This window comes from Anser cygnoides, chromosome 11, assembly GCF_040182565.1.
Source record: "Anser cygnoides isolate HZ-2024a breed goose chromosome 11, Taihu_goose_T2T_genome, whole genome shotgun sequence".
Lineage (NCBI taxonomy): Eukaryota > Metazoa > Chordata > Aves > Anseriformes > Anatidae > Anser > Anser cygnoides.
In genome coordinates this window covers 11,661,275-11,685,012 of record NC_089883.1, presented here as the reverse complement: position 1 = coordinate 11,685,012, position 23,738 = coordinate 11,661,275, and the positions used below count along the sequence as shown (strand labels likewise).

General features: G+C 47.2%; 1 protein-coding gene across 4 annotated transcripts in view; it reads right to left on the bottom strand.

The window, feature by feature from the left end:
• CSNK1G1 (casein kinase 1 gamma 1) overlaps positions 1-23,738 on the bottom strand; it is a 150,359-nt gene that overhangs the window by 23,138 nt on the left and 103,483 nt on the right. For all 4 annotated transcript variants that reach the window (XM_067003977.1, XM_048081391.2, XM_067003978.1 and 1 more), the window contains one exon: positions 6,608-6,759. In XM_067003977.1, coding sequence (XP_066860078.1) covers positions 6,608-6,759 — 152 coding nt within the window. The remainder of the gene's footprint in view (positions 1-6,607; positions 6,760-23,738) is intronic.

Genomic DNA, 23,738 nt, shown 5'->3' with positions numbered 1-23,738 from the left:
CACAGCCTTCCCTTGTTGCTCTGTGTCTTACCACCTTCCTCCCTTGACCCATATGTTGGCTTAGACATACCAGATCCTCCACGGAGGGGGATTCTGGGCAGGTAGGAGTCTTACGCTCCTTGATGCTGACCAAAAATAATAATTCATCTCACCAGTTGTCAACCAGAAATAGCTGGAATATTTTCCAGCTTTTGACTAACTTTGTTCTTCCCCTGAAGAGGAAGTAAACAGTCAGGTACCCCCAGGTCCAAGGGCTGAAGGGGCCATTCCCCCTCTCACCACCCTCCTTATTCAGATGCTCACCATTAACAGCACTTTTGAAAATAAATATGTTGCAGGTGATTTTAGAGTAGGTCTGCAAGCAGTTCTCTTCTGTGTTCCTGACTTATCAGATGATTCCAAGTGAAGATAATTAACAACTTACTTCCATTTATTCCGTGTTTATTTCCTCTTTAGGTTTTAATTGAAAAGATCTAAATCCCCTTTTAAGGCTACCTTGGTCCACGGCTGCCCCACACATCAGAGGGTACGTATTTTTTAGCAAGACACTTTGGAAAGGCCGTTTAGACCTATCCATCTGCATGCAGGCTCATGATGCTATAAAAAACATGGCAAAGCTCTCACAAACTCCAGATTTGGTATTAACGAGCGTCAGTCCGCAGAGGTCACTGCCACACCACCGCAGCGGCCTCACGGCGTGATGGCAGCAGACTCAGGGGCCTGCTCCGGCTGCGAGCTGGGGTCGGCCGACAGACCCCGACTGCTGTCTGTTTCTTGCTGAATCCGGACGCATCCTCAGCGCTCAAACCCATCTCTCTCATTTTCTTTCCAGATCTTGGATGCCTGCCTGGCTGAAGGCTCCACCTGCCCGGATCTGACAGCCCGGGTGCCATTTCAGGCACCTAAGTACGTTTGCCAAGACAAAACAAATGAAGCTCTTTAATTCTGCAGGCAGTGAAATCAGAGCCTCGTCCCTGCAGGGGCACGTGAGATTACTCTATCCTGCTCCCAGAGGTTTATCAGACACCTTGTTTTTAAGGAAAACTTGCTGCATTTTCACCATTTGCAAAGAAGTAACAGGCAGAAGGGTGCAGCTCTCCTAATAAAAACAAAGTTCTGCACAGGGAGGGCAGGCGACAGGAAAAAACTGACTACAGGTGCCTCGGTCTTAAGAAAAAAAACAGGACTGTTAAAAGGCTCTTCAAAGACGGTAACAGCACGTGTTACAGTTCCCCTCCTCTCTCATTTTAAGTAGTGATTTATTTCAATGTACTGAGAAAATGGGTTCCTCGGCTAAGAGCCATTATTTCTAATCAATTACAGGATGATGCAGAACAGAGCAGATGCTCTGCACTTCAGCCATTCTTCACGCTTTAAATCACCTACATGACACATCAGCAGGTTTGAAGACAAAAAGGTATATGGGGAGGCAATTCAAATTAAGATGCAACCCTTAAAATGGGGACAAAGGGTTTCCTAGCCTCTCCATACATAACAAGCTTTCAGGCATAGCCTGACTACCTCATTTGATTTGCCTCTGCTACCGGAGAAGCCCAGTTGTTGAAACAGACAACAGCAATTACACAACTGTGGAAAAAAAGCTTTTTTTTTTTTTTTTTTAATTGACAGCAAGTTGCTCTGGCCAGGACAACAATCTGGATGGCTGAGATGTCTGCTGAAACAATACACTCCAGCAGCACTCCGAGATATTTATGTACTTGCCTTTTTTGCTCCCATCACACAGACACACGCTGTCAGGTCTTTCATTGTCCTTTTTCTTTATTTCCATCTGCCTGGACACCTCCTGATGTGCTGCTGGAAAACCACACACAGCCAGGGATGGCTGAAAGAGGCTCTCCACGTCAGAAAGATGCTTCCTGAAGCAGCCTCAGTGCTTTATTTGGTGTGACAGGATGTGTGCCCTCCTTATGTCTGCTGGGGATGGGGAGCTGGTGCCTATCTGTGCTGCATCTCCCCTTCAGGCTTGCTGAGAAGAAACGTGCCGTGCCGCTGCAGCAGCTGCTCCCCAGAGCGAGCGGGCACGGCCTTGGCCTAGACATGGTGCAGCTGAAGAAGAAGAGGTCAGTGCAGGAGCGGAGACTAGCGTGAGTTCCCAGTCCAGAGGTGGGATGGAGCAGAGCCACAGTGCCCACTGGTGCGTGTTTGAGCTACAGGCTCTAATACCCGCCTGTTTGTCCTTCCACATACAGACAGGCCACTGCAAGGAGCTCGGACTAATGGTTGGAATTGCTTTTACGCTGAAAAACAGTGACTGTGAAGCAGCGTTAACATCTGCTCTGTTATTTTAACAATAATTAGAACAGGCTATGGCATTTTGTCTTAGGGCAAAGGAACAGTAACAGTGTGTGGGAGATTCTGCTCGTGACTTGTAGCAGGATTTCCACATCCACAGCTGGCCGAGTTACTCAGGGGTCCATCTCTGGAGCCACAAATATCCATTTCAGATATCAGAGAACCCCCTGGGAGGGGAGAGCATCCCCTGGCACACAGCAGAACCCCTGCCCTGTGGCTGAGAAATGCAAGGATATTTGTGACATTTAACCAGATGCCAATAAAACCATGCTTTTATTTTCCTTTCTCATGTCAAGGAGAACTGTGATAAACCCTCTTTACCCCAAAAAGTAGCTGCTGATCATCTGATCTTGCTGTCAGTCTTATCTGTACATCCTCGTGATAAATCTCAGCCCTTTTTCTGCAGATCACCTCCTTGAATACGGATCAGATCAGCAGAGATTAGCAATTCTTCACGTTTAATGGCCAGAGTTTGATGGTCACCGGTCACTTTTCACCACAACTTGGTCTAGATCGCAGCCAGAAGTACTTGCACAATGCCTGACACAAGGGGCCTTGTGCTCCTTGGTTCCGACAGCGAGCACGTACAGCAAGGGTGAAAATCACGTTATTCCTGACAAATTGAGTTGTCAATGCAGCATCACAGATGTTGGATGCATCCAAGAGTGAAAAATCGAAGCCAGAGTAAAAAGTGTTCTTCTCCAGCCCGATCACTGAGTCAGCTCCGCAAAGCTAAGATTTCTTCTGCTTTAAGGGCTTTACGGACTGGCATCAGTGAACCCATTTTTAATTTCCATGTGTTGTGCAGCTAAGGAACGCCAGCCACTCGATCTGTTCAGCTGCACGTGGAGGACGAGATTCCCATTTGATACTCTTAACAGAACAAAGTGAAGCATCATGAATGCACGAGTTACAGGAGTAACAGAGCTCCAAAACTTCCACTGGGGAAGGAAAAGCAGAGGAGGAGGACTCCTTTGACACAGGTTTTCACTGAGATGTGTGAAGCAGTGAATTAGGCTAAGAAAAAGTGCTTCTGGTTCCACCAAGCTGTGCTTGCTGAGCTGCTGCCACAGCTCCGAGCACAGCACACGCCTACCAGAAAAACACCCAAGTCTAGTGACAAACCTGAGGGCTGTGTCTCATCCCCGGCCGAGGCGGACTTCCCCACTGTGTCATCTGACCAGAAAATACTCCGAATGGGTTCTCCTTTTTCTTTGAAGATTCATCATCATCCAGGCTCTATCTCCCTCAGCCAGCAGACTCTTCTTGACGTGAAACGAAGTTTAAATTCTCCCTTAATCTCAAGCTACACTCCTTAAAACCATCACCAGGTGTTTGTTTCTCCTTGAGGGCTTTTCTTTCTCCTAAAATCTGTGGAGTTAAAGGGTTCTGCCCAGCCCCGAGCTGCTGCTACCTGTCAAGCTAAGACCAGCCAAGCATGTATGCTTATTAAAAAAAACCATCTTTTGTGTATGCCTCTGGTTAAAAATTGACCACTGGACACAGGAAAAGGAGATGGAGTGCCATCACACTGCATTCAATCTTCCTTCCTACCTTTAGCAGCCGGCATAAGCACGGATGAGTCGGAGACGTGCTGTGCAGAGCGGTCAGGCTGCCAGGGGAGCACGGGGAGAAGGGAGCTGAAGGGGAGGTGGAAAACAGCAGCTGGCTGCTGCCGGGCTGAGCCTGCCACAGGCAGCAGCAGGGAGCACACAGACAGCAGAGGAGTGACTGCACCCCCCCTGTGGTCATGGGGATGCAAGCGAGGGGAGAAAAAATTAGGGGACAGAGGAGCGCACGCTGTTATTATCCCACTAGCTCAGGGACAGCACGCTTTTACTGCAGAAACCTGCTGTGAACTAGCAAAGGGAAGAATGACACATGCTGCTGCTGCTCCACATGTGCAAAATTATCCACAGTACACCTCTCCTTCCTCCCCTCCAGAAGGGACCAAGCCCAAGGCAGGAAAGGCACTGCAAAAGCAGCTCCTGGCACTGGGGACATCTCCAGAGAGCTCCCAGAGCGTTGCGGAGGGGCCTCACCAACCAGTAACACTGCTTTACCTCTGGGTGGTCTTCCTGGGCTAAAAAACAGTGATTTGATGGCATTTTGTCAAGAACCAAACTGGAACACCACTGCTCTGTGAAGTCCCTCCCTCCCTGCATCAGGGCAGGTGCTCTCTGCGTGGTACCACGCTGCTCACGTTTTTGGAAGTCTCCCTGGACATTCGGCTTTGTTAACGGCCATGTCAAACATCAGAAGAGAGAAATGCTGCTGGTGCAGTGCACTGAATTCTGGCAGTGAAGTTTTATGTCTCCTTGTGACTGAGATTAGAACAGCAGCAGCTTAAGCAGCCTTGGCTGGTCAAAAACAACAGCAAAACAATTTACGGAGGCAAAACCACTGAACGTGACATTCAACTCCTTTTATGTCTCCCTCACAATGGAGTGTGACAGAGTGACTGTAATGATTTAGCGTAGGAACTGAGATAAATCCAAGACAATTTTCCCCATAGCCTTGTGGTTGGAGTGAAGGGCTTTTGTTCCAGTCGAGCATCAAGTGGCAATCCCTTCGGAAAACACTTCAGGGCCAGCTGAGCCCTTGTCCCAGGAAACCTTCCAGGGAAGGAGATGGGGCACACCTGAAGCTGCTAAACGTGTCTCCTTAATGCATACACTCCAAGCTGGTATCTCATGAAATCTTTCTGAAAAGATTGAAAAGGTCCTAACGCATCTCCCCAGGGAAAATGGAGAACGACTGCCTACAGAGAAAATTGGCTCCGTTTGTGATTGCATTTCCTGTCCTTCACCTCGAGCATCCATTTCCCGAACTGGTGTCAGTGTCACGATGAGCTGGCAGGCCAGGCGAGGTCACATCAGCAGACGATGCCAGCGAAGACCCTCTGAGTACAGAACTAACCTGCAACCACAGGGCTTGCTAAAAGGCAGAGGGACCCTTCTGTGTTGGTCTCTATTTCCTCAGTGGCCTCACAGAAATAAAAGTATTCCTACAAGTACTAGGAAATTTCACTAGCACAACTGTAGGAGATGTAAGTCTGTCAAATTCGACTGACGTAGGTTGTTCCAGCCCAATTTTGCCCTATGTTATATACATGCACTTAAAAATATATCCATGTTGCTATTCTGTTCCCGCTGCTTATGAGAAGGACTATGAGTTTTTTTAAACACTTGCAGAAAAGCTACCCAAAATGGTAATGCTGTTTCTGGAGTGCACCCTCACAATGGAAAGGTTACACAAATTGTATCCCAGGCTTTGCCAACTGATGCCATTTGACTTAACCAAAAACAGAACTCTAAGTTGGTTTTCCAGTGATGAAGGACCACTCAAACCCAACAAAATCGGACTGCTCGGCCATGTGCACCCAATACCAGGCCAGCACAATTCAAACCTGTTCATCTGTGACTAAATTTTCCACTTGAGATTCTGTCAAGTGGCAAAGTTCAGTTTATTTAGAATAGTATCACGCTCTCTGCTCCTTTACTTTTTCTGTTAACACTCGTATCCACAGATCCGTTTACGTGAACACATGGTTCTACCTCTGCAATGCCACTTAGGTATCTGCAGGCCACAGGTTGAAGCTGAGCAAGCCAACCCAAAATTAGAAGTGACTGGCACAACCCACTTGTGGAAGTCCACTCACCACGTTTAGTATTTTCAATTTTCATGTGGTTCACTCAAACACAGTTCAAAGCTACCCCTTTTAACTAGGTTTCCTTAGGCAAAAAGAGTCTCCGTGATGGTGCCCACAGATATATCATCTTCCAACTATTAGCTTTTTAAACACATTGGCCAATTTTGACCAAATCTGACCAAGAGAGACTTCAAATGCCGGTATTCTGGTTAAGGACAGCTCAGCTCTCGCTGCCCTGAAAGGCTTCAGACTTTGAGCACCCTGGTAGCACTAAACCAGTAAAACTGGTGGGAGTGCAGGAGGATGCTATGCTCCCCGTGTCGTGGGTAAGAAATAAGATGTTGTGGGGGATGTCCCGGCAGAGAGAAGGAGCTGGGGTAGGTGCTGTGGCAGGGGCATGCGGGGCACACAGGACAGGTCCATAGGAATCCAGCTTCACTGGTTCTGCTGTTCAAGGTTGCTCTGAGCATAAGCTAACCTTCCCCTCCTGAGCAAGAGTTTTTCCTCTCTTCTCTGGAGGACGACTCTCTCCAGCCAGCAGACATCCCCGAACCTCACGCTGTGCCAGCCCGACCCTTCGGCTAATGCAGACCTGACACAAGCACAGGTTGTTTCGCGGAGGCTGCCGTGCCTACTACTCACCAGCTGGATGGCTATCATTAATACCGTCTTCAGAGTGAACGTCCTATCACAGAGGTCAAATAAGTCTTCCAAGCTAGGACCAAGCAGCTCTAGTACCATGGCGTTGTACTTTCCACACGGTCCGAAGTAATAAACCTGGGGAAGCCCTTCAGCTGGAAGAACATGAAAAGAATTGAAATCAGTCAGTGGTACGACGTTAATACCCTTCCTCCTGGGTGTAAGTCTTTTGCTGTGCAGAGCCTTTGTTTTTACCTCTCGAGTGTCCTTTCTGTTTGATCTCACCCAGTGAGCAAATAAGTTTCAGCATGTACCATGAACGAACCAAAGGCCAAATCAGTGCAGGCTTTTCTCAGCTACACCCCTGAACAGACAAATGCATTTCAAAGCACTAACACGACCACATGAAAGCGTCTAGCTTTGGCAGCACAAAGGCTTGGGCTTCGTGTAACAAGACAAGGAGTTCCCTGCATTGCACTAACACCAGGCAGAGCACAACCCGAATGTGGGCCTGACTTCTCTGATGAGTGTCAGAAGATGACAGCCCTTGCAGAACATCAGGCACGTCCAAAAACAGGCAGCTTTTTAAACAAAGTTAATCCATTGTTGCTATTCAGCACAATCTTACATAAAATTTACGTGTATTACATTCATAAGAAAGGAAAACAAAAGTTTTCCATTAAAAAAGAGCGAAGGTTTAAATTTTCATTCATCACCACATAAAAATAAACAAGCGCAGTCATTAAGCATATGTGTAAAACATCCTGCTAAGCTGCACACAGAACTCGGCACAACTGGTAGGAGTCAGAGCCCACCCTTCCCACCTAACAGCTCAGCAATGGATTTCTCAGCAAGAGCATGCAATATTTATGCCCAGCTGACAGCGTCTTTGTGCCGAGTGGCTTTCTGAAAGGCACCAGCAAAGGCAAGAAACAGTCGCTGTGTCTGAACACTCACCGAGCCGCACAGCACTACCCGAATCACCTTTTAGTCAAAAAGAAAAGTCAGACCAGCCCACAGAGGGGAGGACACAGTGCAGAGCTAACTGCAAATTTTTCTAATCAGCGTCTAGCATAGGCGCTCAGCCTCCTGGCATCAGCATCAAGCTGTGCATCAGACTTTTTTGTCAGCGTACTTCCAGCCTATGTCTCATAAGCACTTCCAAAGCACAATGGAAGGATTTTAATTTGGAAATACACGTCTTTGTCCTATGTCAAAACACCATCTTTGCTTGAGCGCATGGAGGTACAGTGCCCTGCTGCTTGGTGCAATGGCTGAGCACGGGGAGCACTACAACGCATGCAGCCTGTTTGCACAAAACAAGTTCCTTGGAGGTCCATAAATCGTACAGCATGGGGCCTGAAAGGACAGCATTTAGAAGCTTCATCACACACTTTGTGTTTACATAAGAAATAAATATTAAAGGTAGAAAAAGAAACTCACTATTTATCAGACACCAGAATTAGATGATTGCTTTTATCTGCCCTGTGTTGTGCTCAGGCAGCCTAGCTCAGCAGAGGTAAAGGCAGCAAATCAGGGAAACACCAGAACTGGAGATGTCAGAAACACAACAGCTTTACCCCTGCTGCAGGCTCAGAAAGCTAGTTAACCTGCCCAGTGGCGCTCATCAACCCACCAATACAATAAATGTGGCACTGAGATTACTAACGCTTAAATACTACAGAACTTATACTCTCATGAATTACTCAAAAAGAACAAAATACGGTATGACAAAGGTTACTGTAGGATGGTTTTAATCTCGTTAAGTCACATGCTTGGGGAATCATATTAGGCATCAGTCGTCAGGATGCATTAATGAGGTATTACGGAGTATTGCAGGAATTCCCAGTCCAGCCAGAGTTCATGTCCTGCGTAAAACATTTACCCAGACTGGCACTGGCAATCCCAGCTTGGGAGGCTGCTGCTCTTACCAGAGCTTTGCATTTTAGTGAGCATTAACAGCAGTAAGGTCCTCTGAGAAAACGGGGCTCTGACATAGAAGCAATTCAGAAAGCAATGATGGGATGTGACCCAGGCAGCTCTAAACCATTTTCAAATACCCCAAACAAACATAAATGATAATTTAACGCCATCAGCTCAGGCTTGAACAACTGCAATAGATCTTGAAGTAGCTTACAGAGAGCCATCATGTTTTCAGTAAAACCTGATGAGGACTTACCTATGTTACTTTGTAAAAAGGACTGAACACACAAAGGACTCAGAACTGAAACAAACCTGTATTTCAGCACCAAAAAAGGCAGCCATAATGGCAGACAATCAAAACAGAATTGCTGTTTTGTTTTCAAAAACATTCTCTAATACTAAAAATCATCTACTTTTTAGAAAATAATAGAATATTCTACGAGAAGTTCAAACTGAGACCATTATAAATTCAAGTTGTCTATACACTGAGTACTTGTACCACAGTTTCTCCATCAGGAGAACGGTCTTGAAAAGTGCAAATCAGGAAGGAAACCACTCAGGCTAGGAGTGTGCTAATTACGGAATAGCAGAGAATAAAATTGCAGAAAGGCTCTTAAGGATGGCAAAGAATCCCATTCCCAGAGCAAGGGGAAAAGGAATAAATTTACTGCCTTACTTGGTAAAGAGAGTTCACTGCAATTAAAATTAAATTCCTACTGGACACAAGAACCAGGAAGATAGATTACAGCAAGACCCAGAAGACGGGGATTTCACGTGGGAAAGGAAGCAACGCAGCCACTTAGTGCTCTCTGGGGTCCCAGCCCCTCGAGTTCGCTTCACCATCAACTGCGAGTGCTTTGAGCCACGAGCCTGGAGCACCCTGCCCAGCCTCCGCAGCAGGACAAAGCCTCAGGAAGGCTCTGCCCTAGGTGGGAGCTCCTGCAAGGTGAAGCTGTAGCTAAGAACATTAAAAAAAGCATCCTAAGTGCCAGCCTACAGAGGACATTATTAGTTCCAGGCATATTTTAAGGGTTCGATTTTTCTCTGAGGGTTTTCGGCAGAGCTGCTGCCAGCTCTGCAGTCAAGAACTTACAGACTGGCTTTGCTAGAATAAAAACGCCGCAAAACATCTCTCCTTTCCAGAGGGTGTTTGGAGGAATCTGCCCCGTGCTGCATCGCTCACGCATCCTGGCTCCAGAGGAGCATCACTGGCCGGCCTTTTGGGGCCCCCCAGCCCAAGCCAGGGCTCCTCAGCTCTGCACTTGCGATAAAGTTAGGAGGAAGGCAGGGTAACACAGCCTCAGCTCACTCAAACATAAGTCAATATGCAGTATCTTTTTAGGAAGGGGCACGGCTGGAAGCAGAAGTTGTGGTATTAATGGTGCCTGCTACCTGCAGGGCCTGAGCAGGCCGACCAGGCTAGACGGCTTCAGGGTGGTCCTCGGCAAGTTTAAGATAGAGGCATCTCCAAACCGATTCTTCCTACAAACCTAGGAAAATCTGTGTAAAATTTAATTTAATCAGAGCTCAGTTGTGTAATTCAGAGTGCAGCTCGGCTCTATTTCAGTAACAAGCAACGTGTCCTGATCCCCCCCAAGTCCATTGCCACAGGAGCCTCACAAACATCACCCGTAGATCTGCAAATACTTGAGAAGAACTTTTTAACAAGAGATTGATTGAAGGAGGAGTATCTTTTGTTTGGGCAGTCAAACTTGAGGTTTTTAATGCAAAGCAGTGGTGCTGGCAGGGGACTGGAAAGGTCGAGGGAAGAGGCTGTGCTGTGAAGCAGCCTGTCCTTGGTGAGCACGCCTGGAGTCAAGGAGTGCAGGATGAAAAGCCACGGGCAGAGCAGAGTCTTATTTGGAGGATTCAATGATACAACTCAACACTTCAAATACAAACCATGACCAGTTTAACCCAATTAATGCACGAAATAACTTCTAAAGAAGTCATTTCTGCACGGCGCTAAACAAGACCAACACATTAACACAAGAAAATCCAGGCATGACACGTGCAGGTTCTCCTCTGGAGAAAAAAGCAGCCTGTTACAGTTGAGAAGTCATCGGAATTTGTTTAACGGCTTCAGTTGTGCTGCTGAGTGGTTTGGCTTGACGATTTGTAAGAGGTCCCTCTCCACCTTTGCTCTTGCAGAAAGTTTATCAACGCAATAAACAGAGACTGATCACTGCGCTGGAATCCACAGGCAAATCCTGCTAATTCAGCAGTGCGGTGTCTTGGAAGAAATTCAAGCTGAGCGCAGCGAAAACCTAGCATAGCATTTCAGAGATTAAAGCATCATTGCTGGAATGAGAGCAAACGCAAACATCAAAGCCCAAACTCAAGCTTTGCTGCCACCACCACGTTCCCGTGCTGCCACGCGACTCCGGCCCTGGGTTTCCCAAGGTGCTGCAACTGCGCAGCTCCCGAGGGCTGCCACCAAAAGGGACAGGCGGAAGAGCGGGGCAGTGCAGATGGGACCAACAGCCCCAGAAACTCATCCAACATTCGGCATGCTCCAACAAGCCGCGTCAGTCCAGGCGTCAGCTGTGCAAGCCATGCAGGCAGTCCAAAGCGGCTTCCAGCACCAGTTATGAAATGGGGAACGGCAGAGATGCCAATCAAAGGATATGCCCAAGGGAAATCTGATTTTGTAGCATCTGCTCCACGTGGAAGGCACGGAAAGCAAAAACCATCTGCTGTGAATACAAAGAATACGTACTGATGCTCTCAGAGGCTAAGACAAAGCCTAGTGCAACAGTGAGCAACCTAAACTGCACCCAAGAAGAGGTGAGCACAGAAAGCTATACGTGGCATCTACATCAGATGAGGTGCAAAACCTGAGTCCCCATCCACCAGTTCAACAGGAAACAGCCACATTTCATAAAAGGTGAACAAAACTGTTAGCTTCTGAATCACCATTTTTTTTCCTCCCACTGTAAGTTGGCTTACGCTGCCCTCAGACGTAGTGTGGCCAAATACCAAGGAGCTGAGGTCTTCAGCTTCAAGAGCAATTACAGCTTGATTCCTCTATTAAGGCTCATACAGGCTTCAAAACTGAAAACTATAGCGGGGAAGGTCACTGCTAAGAAAGCCCAAATGAGATACCCGGAGACAGAGGGAAGGGGGAGCAATCCAACATCAAGCAAACGGCTGATGCTCCATGCAGGAACGTGCTCTACGTGAGCAGCAAGAACAAGTCCTCATAAAAACTCATCCAGAGACACAACAGTCCCCCTGCAGCATTAACGCACAAAAAGTTCTGCAAGATTTTAAAGCAGCACTGATGAATAGGATGTAGATTGTCACAGAATTCTCATTCAGAGCAAAAAGGTTTATTTTTACAAATCACAGAACACAAAATTACATGATAAACAGCATAAATAGCAACTGTGCGAGAGCTGAACATTTATAGCTAAAATTAAACATGTTTCAAACAAATTAAACAAATTGCTTTAGAGTAGTCAACCCATTTAAGCTGATTACACTAATGAGGATCTACCCTTCTCTTAATTTTCAAATCAGAATAACATCCTAGCCGAAACAGAAGCTTTGCTATCAACATCAGCTGGGCCAAGATCTCTTCTTTTAACCTCTTGAAACACACCCTGCAGCAGCAGCTTTAAATTTACCCGAGTATGTTGGTTAACAGGTTACGTCTACGAGCCATGTTTTGTAGGCTGAAATTACAAAGGTTCATTCTGACCTTCAGGTTTCTGAAGGATCTACTTAAAAAATAGAAACAGAGGTGAAAAATTAAGATAGATTTGTTACTTGGAATAAAGTTGTCTGAAAGGTCTTTCAAACATTTGATGGTAGGTTTCGGAGATGTCTTATATCCAAGTGAGACTGCAAAGGCTTTTCAGTACAGCCCCTCACCAAGGCTGCTTCCGTTTCAGGTCTGAAACAAAGCTTTAGGCAAAAAATAAAAATAGAAAATAGCACACGTTGCTTGTCTTTAGCATGTTTGAGTGTCATCTGAGCAATCACTACCAACGGCGGATGAAATTAAGCTGAATGCTTTCATTCCCTAAAGTCAGCAGCAGGTACTTTGCTGTGTCCATGACAACACACTGATGAAAATTTTGGAATATGCCAAAAGCTGGCCACAGGACACTCAGTGAAGCTGCACTGATTTAACGCCCGATTTCTGTGCGTGGGCTGCAAGACATATGCGGCTGCAGACCAGGTTGACCTTGGGGATGCAGCTGAAAACCAGCCCCAGCGAGCCCTCACACGGATCCGAGCGCTCGGAGGGACCAGTGGCTAAAGAGAAGGTGGAAATGCCGCAGCCACAACACGGGCTGAGCGGGACTTCCACCGACAGTCTGCATTGGGACCTCAGTGACAGCAATGAGGAGATGAGACATGGCAGCGTGAAGCACACATCGTGTACATCCACAGCTTTCTGGAAAGACCATTTCGGAGTGCTGTTGGCAGACAGAACCAGGTCCAGACATATCTGGTGCTCCTCCCTCTTCATGCCAGCCTCCAAGCTCCTCTACAGGAGAGGGATGGGGAACTTTTGTTGCAGAAGTTTCAAAGCCCAGGAAGAAGGCTTTAAGCCTCAAGCCAATTAGCCAGCAAGACAAAGGCATGGCTTTCAAACGACAGCAACTTGAACCTTCCTGGATTTCAATAACGAGCAAGCAATGTTAAGGGCTCCTCACAACCTAACTCCCTTCAAGCTGTCATTAGGTCCCTCAACATCACCTCTTTCCAGCACGGTTATTTAGAAAAATCAGCTGCGTGTTCACTGTGGTTCACTCTTCAAGCTCAAGTGATTAAAAGTAAATCTGTAACTGAGCCGAGAACAGGCAGCCTTTCAACCCGAACTGCTGCAGTGGAGAATCATTAACAGTAAGGACTGAAAGATACCCAAGTCCCGAGAGTCTAGGAAAAGGAAGTCAACACACTGCTTTAAAAATAGCCTATTTTTAGCCCAGTGATATCCAATTCAGCTGAAGAGGCTGCAGTGGATGAAGCTTTTGCTCACGCTGCTAACCCGAGGAAAGCCTGCAGTAGCCCAGGTTTAGCCCAGGAGCACGCTGACTCCAAACTGGATGTGCTGTAAAAGTCTTCCACAAGACAGGATGGAGCCTTGTGAGTTTTCTTACAAACAGATTTTACTACACCTCCTAAACCTCCTGTCGGTGTTGCTGCTGATCGCCTAAGGCCCTTGCTTTGCAGGAAGGTCACATTTGGTGAGGTCCAGACCCGTGGCCATGTGGCACTGCTTTAAGAGGCCTACTGTAGGAGCCAGTGAAACCTCTCATTAACAGGTGAAACTAAACTGTTCAGACCAAAAAGTCTGTGTGACAAGGATGGTGATCCAGTCACCTGCAAAGATCCCAGCAGTCAGATCTGTCAGCGAGGAGCATCTTCCACTCAAGCCGAGTCCTTAGAATACCTAGCAAAGTGCTCGATATGCCATTCGTCACCAGGCACTTACTACAAGCACGATCAAGTGCTCTTAATCTCTTCAGGAAATTTAAAACATGATAAATGGTTTAATTAAGATTCTCATTTTAACCTCCTTCATTCCTCAGAGGTACACCCTTAATGGGAACAGCCTGGGATGGAGACAGCTCCCTGCTCCCTTCCCGCTGCTCTGATGGAGATCACAGAGGTGACCAACCCTGCCTGGGAATCGTGAGTGCTTTCAGCCCAGCTTAGGGCTGCAAAGCTTCTGGATTATTTTCCTGCCCTCCTCAGCTTCAACAGTCTGCTTTGAGAGCCCCGATTTACCCTCCGTTCACTTATCTGAACGGGGAGAAGAGCAACTGGACCTGCCCAGAGCATCCTCATCTCCTGTCCCCTTCCTCCTTTGGCTCCTCAGGGAGAAGGGCACTCAAAGCATCGCTGAAGTGAGAGCCCACCCAGCTCCCTCACTCACAGCCTACCAAGGAAGGCAGCCGAGGGGGCTGCTGCTAAGACAAGCCACCTCCTCGAAGCTCAACTGGCCTTGGTGCTGACTTTCTCTGTTCCCAGCCCCATTTATTCTAGACATCACCGTAACACGGAGCTCAAACTGCTCCCCCTGCTCCAGATGTCATCTCAGCAGCCCTTTTACAGCACCATTACGAGCTCCTCTTATTCATGTTCCCCCCAACATCCCCATGTTCTGTTTGCTCCAACTGCTGCCAGACACCAAGCTCTCCGTTGCCAGCTTTTTGCAACATCTTTCTCCTGCTTCAGTTGGGCAATGAATCATCTCCTTTCTAGCAAATGCCAAGTGCCTTAGTGTTACTGCCCAGCAGGAGTAGCTGCAGCAGGACTTGCTGCTTGGCTGCAGCAGAGAGCCCACGGGGAACAGAGCAAGGGAAAATGTCCCAAAACCGTAGTTTGACCAATTCCCCTTCCCCTGATGATCACAGAGCAACCAAGCCAGACGTTTTTGAAGGGAAGAGATAGCACTCAGAGGTACAGCAGTCGTGTTCGAGCCACCAGCAGACAGAACTGCTCCCATTTCAACATGTTTGCAAGTTAAGTGTGGCTGCTACACAGACTTCAAGACTCCAAATTAATTCCAGAAAGCTAGCAGATTTTGTGCCTCTTCTCAGGACATACAGGATGTATTGAGTCCCCGCTGTGTTTTGAGTAGCTTGTGTTTGAATCTACAAAAAAAAAAGGTACGGGAAAAGGAACAGAAGAAAAACAGACATGGGAAGGACAGAAGGAAGAACATATTTGTTCTTTCTGCTGGTATAAATCCAAACAATTTAATTTTATTTCAGTTACAGAAAAACAATTTTCACAATCGTTGTGTTATTAACATGGGGCAGCATTTCATTTTCCTGGAGTTGTACAAGCTGGTTTCCTGATAACATGGCTAGATTCTATTAAACCACTTTTCACATCCACAAAGAAGCAGTTTTAGCGAGACTACCCAGAGGATGCTCAAATTTGTATTCATAAAGTCAAATCCAGCCGTGCAGTAAAACCAACACTTTTTGCTCAGCCTTTGGCTACCACAAGCGCTCACCTTTCAAAGCCTTGCAGAAGTTCAAAGCCAGTTGCACTGATGACCCAGCTAAAACAAACTTTTATCCTGAGATTATTTCAAACAGATACAATGCACAGTAAGAGAGAGCTCTGCTCAAACGCTATCAGCATGGCATTAGATGACTGAAGTACACCAGCACTTGATCTGGCCAAAAGATAGGGAGGAGAATTAGCCCTTGCTGGGAAGGCTAAGCTGCAGGAAGGCTTTCAAATCTGTTAGGCACAAAATCTACCCAAAAACACCTGTTCATGGGCAGGTTTTTTTAGCTGTAAGTGAGTAAACTACAGACGAGTGAATTTGTTTCAGTTCTTTACAAAGACAAAAGCACAACACAACGACCTGCTTTTTTGGCAAGTTTCGGGAGACCGAATTCCACATTTCACCTCCAGGGCTCAAGGGAAATGATTTCACTCAAGTCTCCACATTACTGCTGCATTTTATGCTGCTAAACTCTTTGCACATTCTCTTGTTCCAGCAACAGCAGCAGCTGGCACATAAGGCAACAGCTCAGCAGGAGGATCAAAACACTAGAATTTTAGAATAGTTATGTTAAACCACCCCAAAAAGTTCTGGCTTAAGGTAATTACCTACCTTTTCCCACGTACCTGCAAACACAGGGACATGGATGGAAGAAAATATCAAAAGGTTTAACTTCATGTAATTATTGCTCTACCCTCATGTTCCAGTCTGCGTTGCTTTCTGGGTTTCTTTCTGTACTCAGCGGAGCCTGTGTCTCTGCTGAAAGGCGTGAGAAGCTGTGGTGCTGCCGTTTCTGAACTTCTTGCAGGTTAAGTGAAGGGTTACAGCAGCCTGCTGAAGGCAGTGGGATTCGCACAAAGAAGCTCTTGTGCAATTAAAATACAGCCACATAGTGAATCAGCTTCCCAGGCTGTTTTTAAGCTCCCATACAGCAGAAAAAGGTCACTTTTCAGATCGCTAGGATCCAACCATCAAAATTACCTCCAAAGCCTCTCTCTAAAGCCATCAAAAGCCAAGTGCCTGCACAATAGCACTTAAAACGAACACAGCAGTTCGGTGGCCACAGTGTCACACCTTGAACACAACGCTACGGCCACGAGCAGCAGCTCAAAGCCCTTTCATCACCAGCTACAGCCACATCACAACGCTTCTCCCTTCAAGGCGTACGTCGCTCCACCGTGCCGCCTCCTGCTCCCGCTGTGCCACCGGCCACGCGCTGGAGGAGTTTTGCCCTGCTGGTGCAAATCTGGATCATGTCTGTGATGACTGACTTGGTTCTGCTGGTTAGTAGCATAGAAACTGTTTGCCATTTTTTCCTTTGCTGTGCAATTCTGGCATTGGAACAGCTCTAGCTGCTGGAAGGGAATGAAGCAGCAGGCTTTGGCTCCTTCATTTTTAAGGGGAGTTCAGACAACTAAGGGCATCCTCTGTTGACTGTACTCTGTGCTTTGAGAACAAGTTATGTGCATTATGTCACGTATAATCTACAGGTTACTTAACAGAGCTTCTAGGCTGCAAGAGAGCGCTCAGCTGCACACAAATTTAACTTCAGAAGCACTGGCAAGGAAGAGGCTACTCAATCCTGGGGAGATAAAAATGCTAAGAAAGCAGCAATAATAAAATACCTCTGCTGAATCGCTCCTCTGCTGTCCAGAGAAACATTTTGATTTGATCCCACCAAATCCCAGGTGGCCCCTGCCCTTCATCAGCTCCTCTCCACTGGAGACTGTCAGCTGGAGGCTGAGCTCCTACTGGCGTCTACTTCCTCCCCATCCGCATGCCAAAAACCTATCGTGTGAGTGAGGTGATACTTAAAGCTTACAGCGTGCCGGCCAGCTGCAAAATAGGGTGACACTGCTGCTGCCTCGCAGTGCTACCGCAGAAGGAATTTGACAGCGTAAATCACAGCTCAGCTACAACCCACGTCTCTGCGCAGTGACCAGGAGCTGTTCTAGACAGGATGGTACAGCAACATAAGGCAAAGCTGGCATGTACGATCAGCATCAGCGGCTGATCCAACAACATTTGGTTCTTGGATGACAGATCAGACAGGTCCAATGTAGCTGGATAAAGCCTAACAGGCACGAGCCCCAGCTTTGAGTGCCCAGGAGCGAGACAATACTCAGCCACCCTTGAAGCTGGCCAGACCCCGCACACCCGATCACAGGGGGACAGGCTGCGTGGCATTGCTGGCACCCGTGCAGCTCAGCCACATGAACCCTCCTGTGCCAGTGTTGCCATCAAAGCTGCTTTATTGCAGGACCCAACAGAGCAACTGATTGAAAAGCCACGAGATCGACGTTCGCTCCTGCAATAGCATCAAACTAGTAGGTGATGGATGCTGAGAGTCAAACACACCTAAGCTGTTCACAACAATTCAAAAGGTTGGCATTCGTCAGTCCCACTATACAAACAGTTGTAGTTTTTGAGGGGTAAAAAAGAATTTGTCAGATTAGTAGGTAAGTGTTACCCACACAGTCCTCTAAGACTGATGGAAAGCCTCCCAGCCCCTCCTGTTACAGAAGGTTCTCCTGCAGGACAAATTCAGATGCACTAAATAATATAATACTTCCAGGTATTGTGTCATCGCTTCACCTTAAGAAAGCTTAGTACAAGCGGGTGAGAAGAGAGTTTTGAAGGAAAAATGATGCCACTTTCAGACAAAAGCTTTATGGAACCACAAGCCTCCATGCAGGGCAGACCTCGCTGACCAGTCTGCTGTCATAGCTTGACCCCGTACAGATGCAGGGGCAGAGTCAATGGCTCCTCTTTTAGAGATGGGAGAAGGAAGAGGAGCACAGTTTGACTGGCAGGCAGGGCAGAGCTTGGAAATGCAAACTCCAAACCAATATGGGAAAGGATCCCACTAAATCGGGGATTGAATCGAGACAGTACTCAACACGGGCTCTTAAAAAACTGATCTGTTTTTACAGCTGTGTACCTGAAGCATCTCACAAAGACAGCCGGATCGCTGCAGCAGCTGAGCAAGCAGCACATCGCACAGCCTGCCCTTGCTAGGCTGTTTGTCCGTCAGAGCAACCTGCGGAGGCATCTGGATGACTTGGCAGAGCCTGGCTGTGACAGATTTACGACCACCGCTGCCGGCACATCAGGCTTCGAGGAAAACTGTCTGCCGGAAGGGCATTTCTCAGCTTCCCAGCACGCTGCCTTTCCCAGCCTTCCCCCTCCCTGCGCTGCATGGTGTCGCCGGGTTCTGACTTGCAATTACTGCAACGAATACCGGAAGAGTAGGAGATGCATAAGGACTTTCTGAAATATAAAAAGGAAACTGCCCTAATCTCATATTCAAATATTAATGGCCTTGCTGTAAAAGCATCTGATAGCTTCCAATTGACAAAGCCTAAATTTAGACCAAGGAAGTTAAAACTTCTGATGTTAAAAGAGATGCTGAAGTGTGCATGTTCAGTAAGCCCTTCCTAGCAATGCAACTGCCACATTTAAAAAATATATGTATATATTTTTAGATAGCAAAATATTATGCCTCAGAGATCAACAGCAAGCCTGCTTTGAAAGCAGGCAGGCCATAGCTAGGTATGTTACAGTACTCCACTGTGTTTCATTTTGCAAATCAAAAGCTCTGAAGTTAGTGATCCCACAGGCTCAGCATTTCATTGGACTACCCTGACTTTATAACGAACACATACAAATGGTTGGAGATGTTGATCATCATTCTTCAAGGGCACAGCTAACCTTGTCAGGGACCTCTGTATGTTGCCCATTGTTTAAACAAACTAATTTTCAATTGAATAAAAGCCATACCTGTTACCACGTCTTGCTGAGGCATCTCAGACTTATACTTCAATGGCAAGCTTCTTTGCAACACCTCGCAAGATTTGAGAATGAAGGTACAAGAGTTTTTGCTTGCTGTTAGAAAATAAACCCAACAGCTTTAAAGTATAGCTTAGTGTCTATACCAGGGATTTGAAATAGGGAACTGCTTAAACATGGGATGTGATCCAAAAGAAAAAGTTGCTTTCAGTGTAAGTGGATGTCAACTTTGTATTATCTTGCACAGAAAGAAGTTGCCGATCAAATACTTACAGCAACTAAGCATTTACATTCGAAGGTATTTCCAAATACCCCGAACTACAAGGTTGCAGTACTCATCTAGAGTTTTCACTGCGATGGCTACAAACTACGTTTGCTCTACAAGGAAGCAGGGCACAAGCTTGCTTCAGGTCTTGTGTCACTCCGCGCCAGCACAAATCCCCTCCGCAGCCCAGAGGGGCACCCCGGCACGCCCCAGACCAGCTCCCTGATCACCACCCGGCCATGGAAGCGCTTCTGGCACTTCAAAGCAGGTGGCAAACACGAGTGGGATTTCTGAAGATTAAAGCGACCACAGCAACAGCTAACGCGTATGTTTGCGCTCGTTAATTAGGCAGGGGTGTAGACATCTTGCATTAGCCCTCACTTACGCAGCCCCAAGTTACTCCCGCTCCCTCGGGGAAGAGCATTGCACACAGGGAGTTCCCCACGAAACAGCAGGTATTGGCAGCACGCTCCACCACGGTAACTTGTTTACAGCCATCCACGTAGCAGGTCTTACTGAAATGACCCCTGTCTAATTGCTGATGAATGACGGCGTTGTGCAACCGGCACGGAAAGAATTTCTCTACAGAGACCAGTACGTACCAAGTGTGCAGCAGGTCAGGAGTAAAGCAAGATCAACACAGGATGAGAAAAATGTGTTAAACGTAGGCAATCCTGAAAAGCAACTTAATACACAGTATGGAGTAGCAGACAGCTACAGCTACATTGAAAAATATACATGCAAATATTGACTAGACTATGTAAAAGGCTCGGTTATTTATACCACCTTCACTTTTCTTGGTCCTGCTTCCTGACAAGTAAACAGACTGCTTCACTCCAGCGAGTTGTGCAACAGAAAGAGGTCCAAAAGTAAACACACAGACTCGATACTTCATTAGAGGTGAACTTGTTTACAGAGCAAGGATTAAAACAAAACTACAGAACCCTTCGATATTCTATATGTAACAACATATCCCTCCCTGACTCAGTATATTCTGCTTTGCTTATATGCTGTGACTCATGTACTGCGTGGGCTGGGGAGAGAGGAGATGTTCTCGGTTTCCTGGGATTCTCCAGTGCATCCGGCTCCTCTCCGACATGACACCATAGAGGCTAATTACGCTTGACATCCACTTGCCAATATTACCAACCCGTCCTGGGGAAGAGCGTTGGCTACAGCCCGTCAGCCGAGCCATCGCGTGAAACTCGAACGCGTGTTGACACCGGGCTGTGATGAATCACATGTGTCAAGGTGGGACTGCGAGGGAGTTGGGAATGGCGTGACTCATCTGCCAGCTGATACAAAAATAAGCTACTACTGAATCAAAAATGCATGACTTCCTTCACACCATGTGCACAGGCAGAAGCTGTCACTATGCAGGAACTCAATCATCAGCTCCACGCAGCCAGCAGAAACCTGAAAATAAGCAGCACTCCATCTTACCTCCCAAACGCAGAGCTTATGGGGAAGGCTTTAGGTATGTTGTTAACAACTACAGGGGAGAGGTGCCAGGGATGCTTTGAAATGTAGTAACAAAAATTCAGTCCTGTACATCTCCTGGTCACTGCTGGAAAGTCAATACTTCCCAGGCCCACGGTGAATTATTTATTTGCGGAGAAGCACAAGATCAAAAAGCAGTTTCCTGACTGCTTGGAGATGTTTTTCAGCCATGATCACATCCTTAGAGAGAGGAAGTGGGCTAAAAGCAATACAGCAACTCTCTTGTGGCAGCGGGCTCCTCATCCTCAGGAAAAGGCTTAGAGTTTGCTGACAAACATGCTGAACTTTGGGGAAATAGTTAAAGCTTCGTGAGGATATATCCATGCAGCAGAGATGTTTGCCTCTATTACTCAGCAAAGCAAGGCTTATAGGAGGAGATAACCCCTTTTTCCCCTCCAACCAGCACAGCTGGAAAGGAGAACAGCTTTTGGACAAAGATTGCCTCGAGGTCTCCATAATTGGCCTCCATTTCGGCTGAGCTACATTGGATATGACAGTGGCTGGATCAGGAGAGGCATCAGCTTTGTGGCTGCACAAGCACACGACGCAGCTCCAGATATCTCACTGCAGCACACGAAGTGATGTGGAACAGCCTCGTGGCTGTGCCGCAGCCTCCAGGAGAGTGGGGCTGCCTGGCTCCCCAGTGTGCAGACAGCTTCACCATGCTCCTGTGCCTTTGAACGCAATGGTTTTCTGCATGCAGTCATGAACAGAGTCTTCAGCTTCCCATTGGCAAAGTGATGTTAAACACTTAGCAGATGAGAGATGTGCTTATGGCACTGAGTAGGAACATGGAGGTTCCAGACTCCATTTGATCTTTAATTCCATCTAAAGTAATGGCTGGTGTTTAAGAGGTGTTCTAAAACATCTCTGTATTCACTATATTAGCCCTTCAGCTCCAGCAACTTAACTACAGCAGGAAACACAGCAGCGTTTTAAGTTTACAAATACAGAACACATTTGGAGAGTTTTCCAGCAGAGCGCAGAGCAGGAGGATCCACCTTTCACACAACAGGCTTGAGCAGCGCTGCTTGCTCCTCGCTGCCGCCCAGATCGTGATCAGAGCAGCCAGCAAACAGGAGAGTCCAGTATCTCCACGTGTAACAGCCTAGCTGGCTGGGAATGCCAGCAGATGCAAAGGAGGAGCCGCTGCAGATTGTGGCCAAAATCCAAATGATGGGATGGGCTGAGAGAAAAAATGTGGCCACGTTCTCCTGTATGCCCACATTACGCATGGGAAAGAGCGGCTCAAGCCGAAGGCTGCTGACGGCTGAGAAAGACTGGGAAATACGGGCACTATTTGCTGATAAAAGATGAGTTTCCAGTAAAAACTTTGGAAGAGATGTCCTCCTTGAGAAGTCTGTAGGAGAGTTTAATCTGAAGGAAAGGTGAGAATCTAGAATTCACATAGAAAAAATAAGACCGTTTCCGCTTAAGTTCCTAAAACCAGGCCAATAAGCAAAAAGAGCCCACAAGAAAGTCAGTGCAACTGCTAAGACCTTCGTGTGCCACCAGGTACTGAAGGTGGCCCAACAGGGCTCCAGAGCAATCCTGCAGCCTGCACGAACTGCTTTATTCCCCCCCACACACCAAGGAGAGTTCCCTGGGATGCTGCTGGATGAGCAGGGGTCCAATCTAGCAAAGCAAAAGCTTTGCCCTTTGGTGCACCGCCCAGGAAACACAACCATCGCAGGAGCGCGGAGCTGGGTCTGTTTGACCATGGGCAAAGCAATCAGTTTGCTCTCCCAACATGAGCTTTCAGCACCCCAGCACTCACGGGGAACCAGGCACTAACACCAGCCTGCAGTGGGGACGAAGCTCCTCCACTTGCCATCCTGCGGGCTGCATGGCCTGATGATGCAAAATTTTCTGTGAATGATAAGAAAACAGGCCTTCACTCCACAAACTTGAAGTACAGAGAGGACAAATTATGTGGTCAAATGTCTCATCCAGGGAAACGCACTGGAGAACTGAACTTCTGGCAGCCATGGGAGATACAGCAGCACCCAGTGGAGTCAGAGGGTGAGCTCACCTCATCCCCAAGGCACAGAAGCAGCAGATTTAAGTGGCTGTACACAAGATAAGTTTGGGGGAATACCCAGCACACTTGGACATATGTGGACAGCTGCACTACTCACATTTGCTGGTAGCTGCTATTCAGCAAGAAAAAAAAAATTGGGACCGACACACACAGACCTTAACACCAGCCATGGAGTGAGATGCAGCAGCGAGGCAAGACCGAAGCCCATACGTATGTCAGGATGTTCGTGCACGCTCACCCGGACTTTACAGCAAAGAACCATGGAACAGTTCAGCGTATGACACCAGCATCTTGCAGGACTGATGATAGAGCAACACCAGAAATTTGCGCAGAAATTGGTAAAACTACTCCAGTTTTCTTGCAAACAGAATCTCCCAGACTACCTGAAACCTAACGGAATACTCACCCTTTCCTGAGGCACCATATGGACTGGCCATCAGGAGTTTGACTCCATGCCTGTGTTTTTTGCTTGATTTTCACTCGTTTCATTGCATACATTAAGGTAAAGCAGTCATACACTACTTTAGGTTATTAAATATTTAATTCCACAGTGAGACAGAAGAACCCAGCAGATGGTCACCGTGCAGCAGGCCCCTGCCTCTTCTCTTCAGAGGGGTAGCAAAGTTAAAGGAAC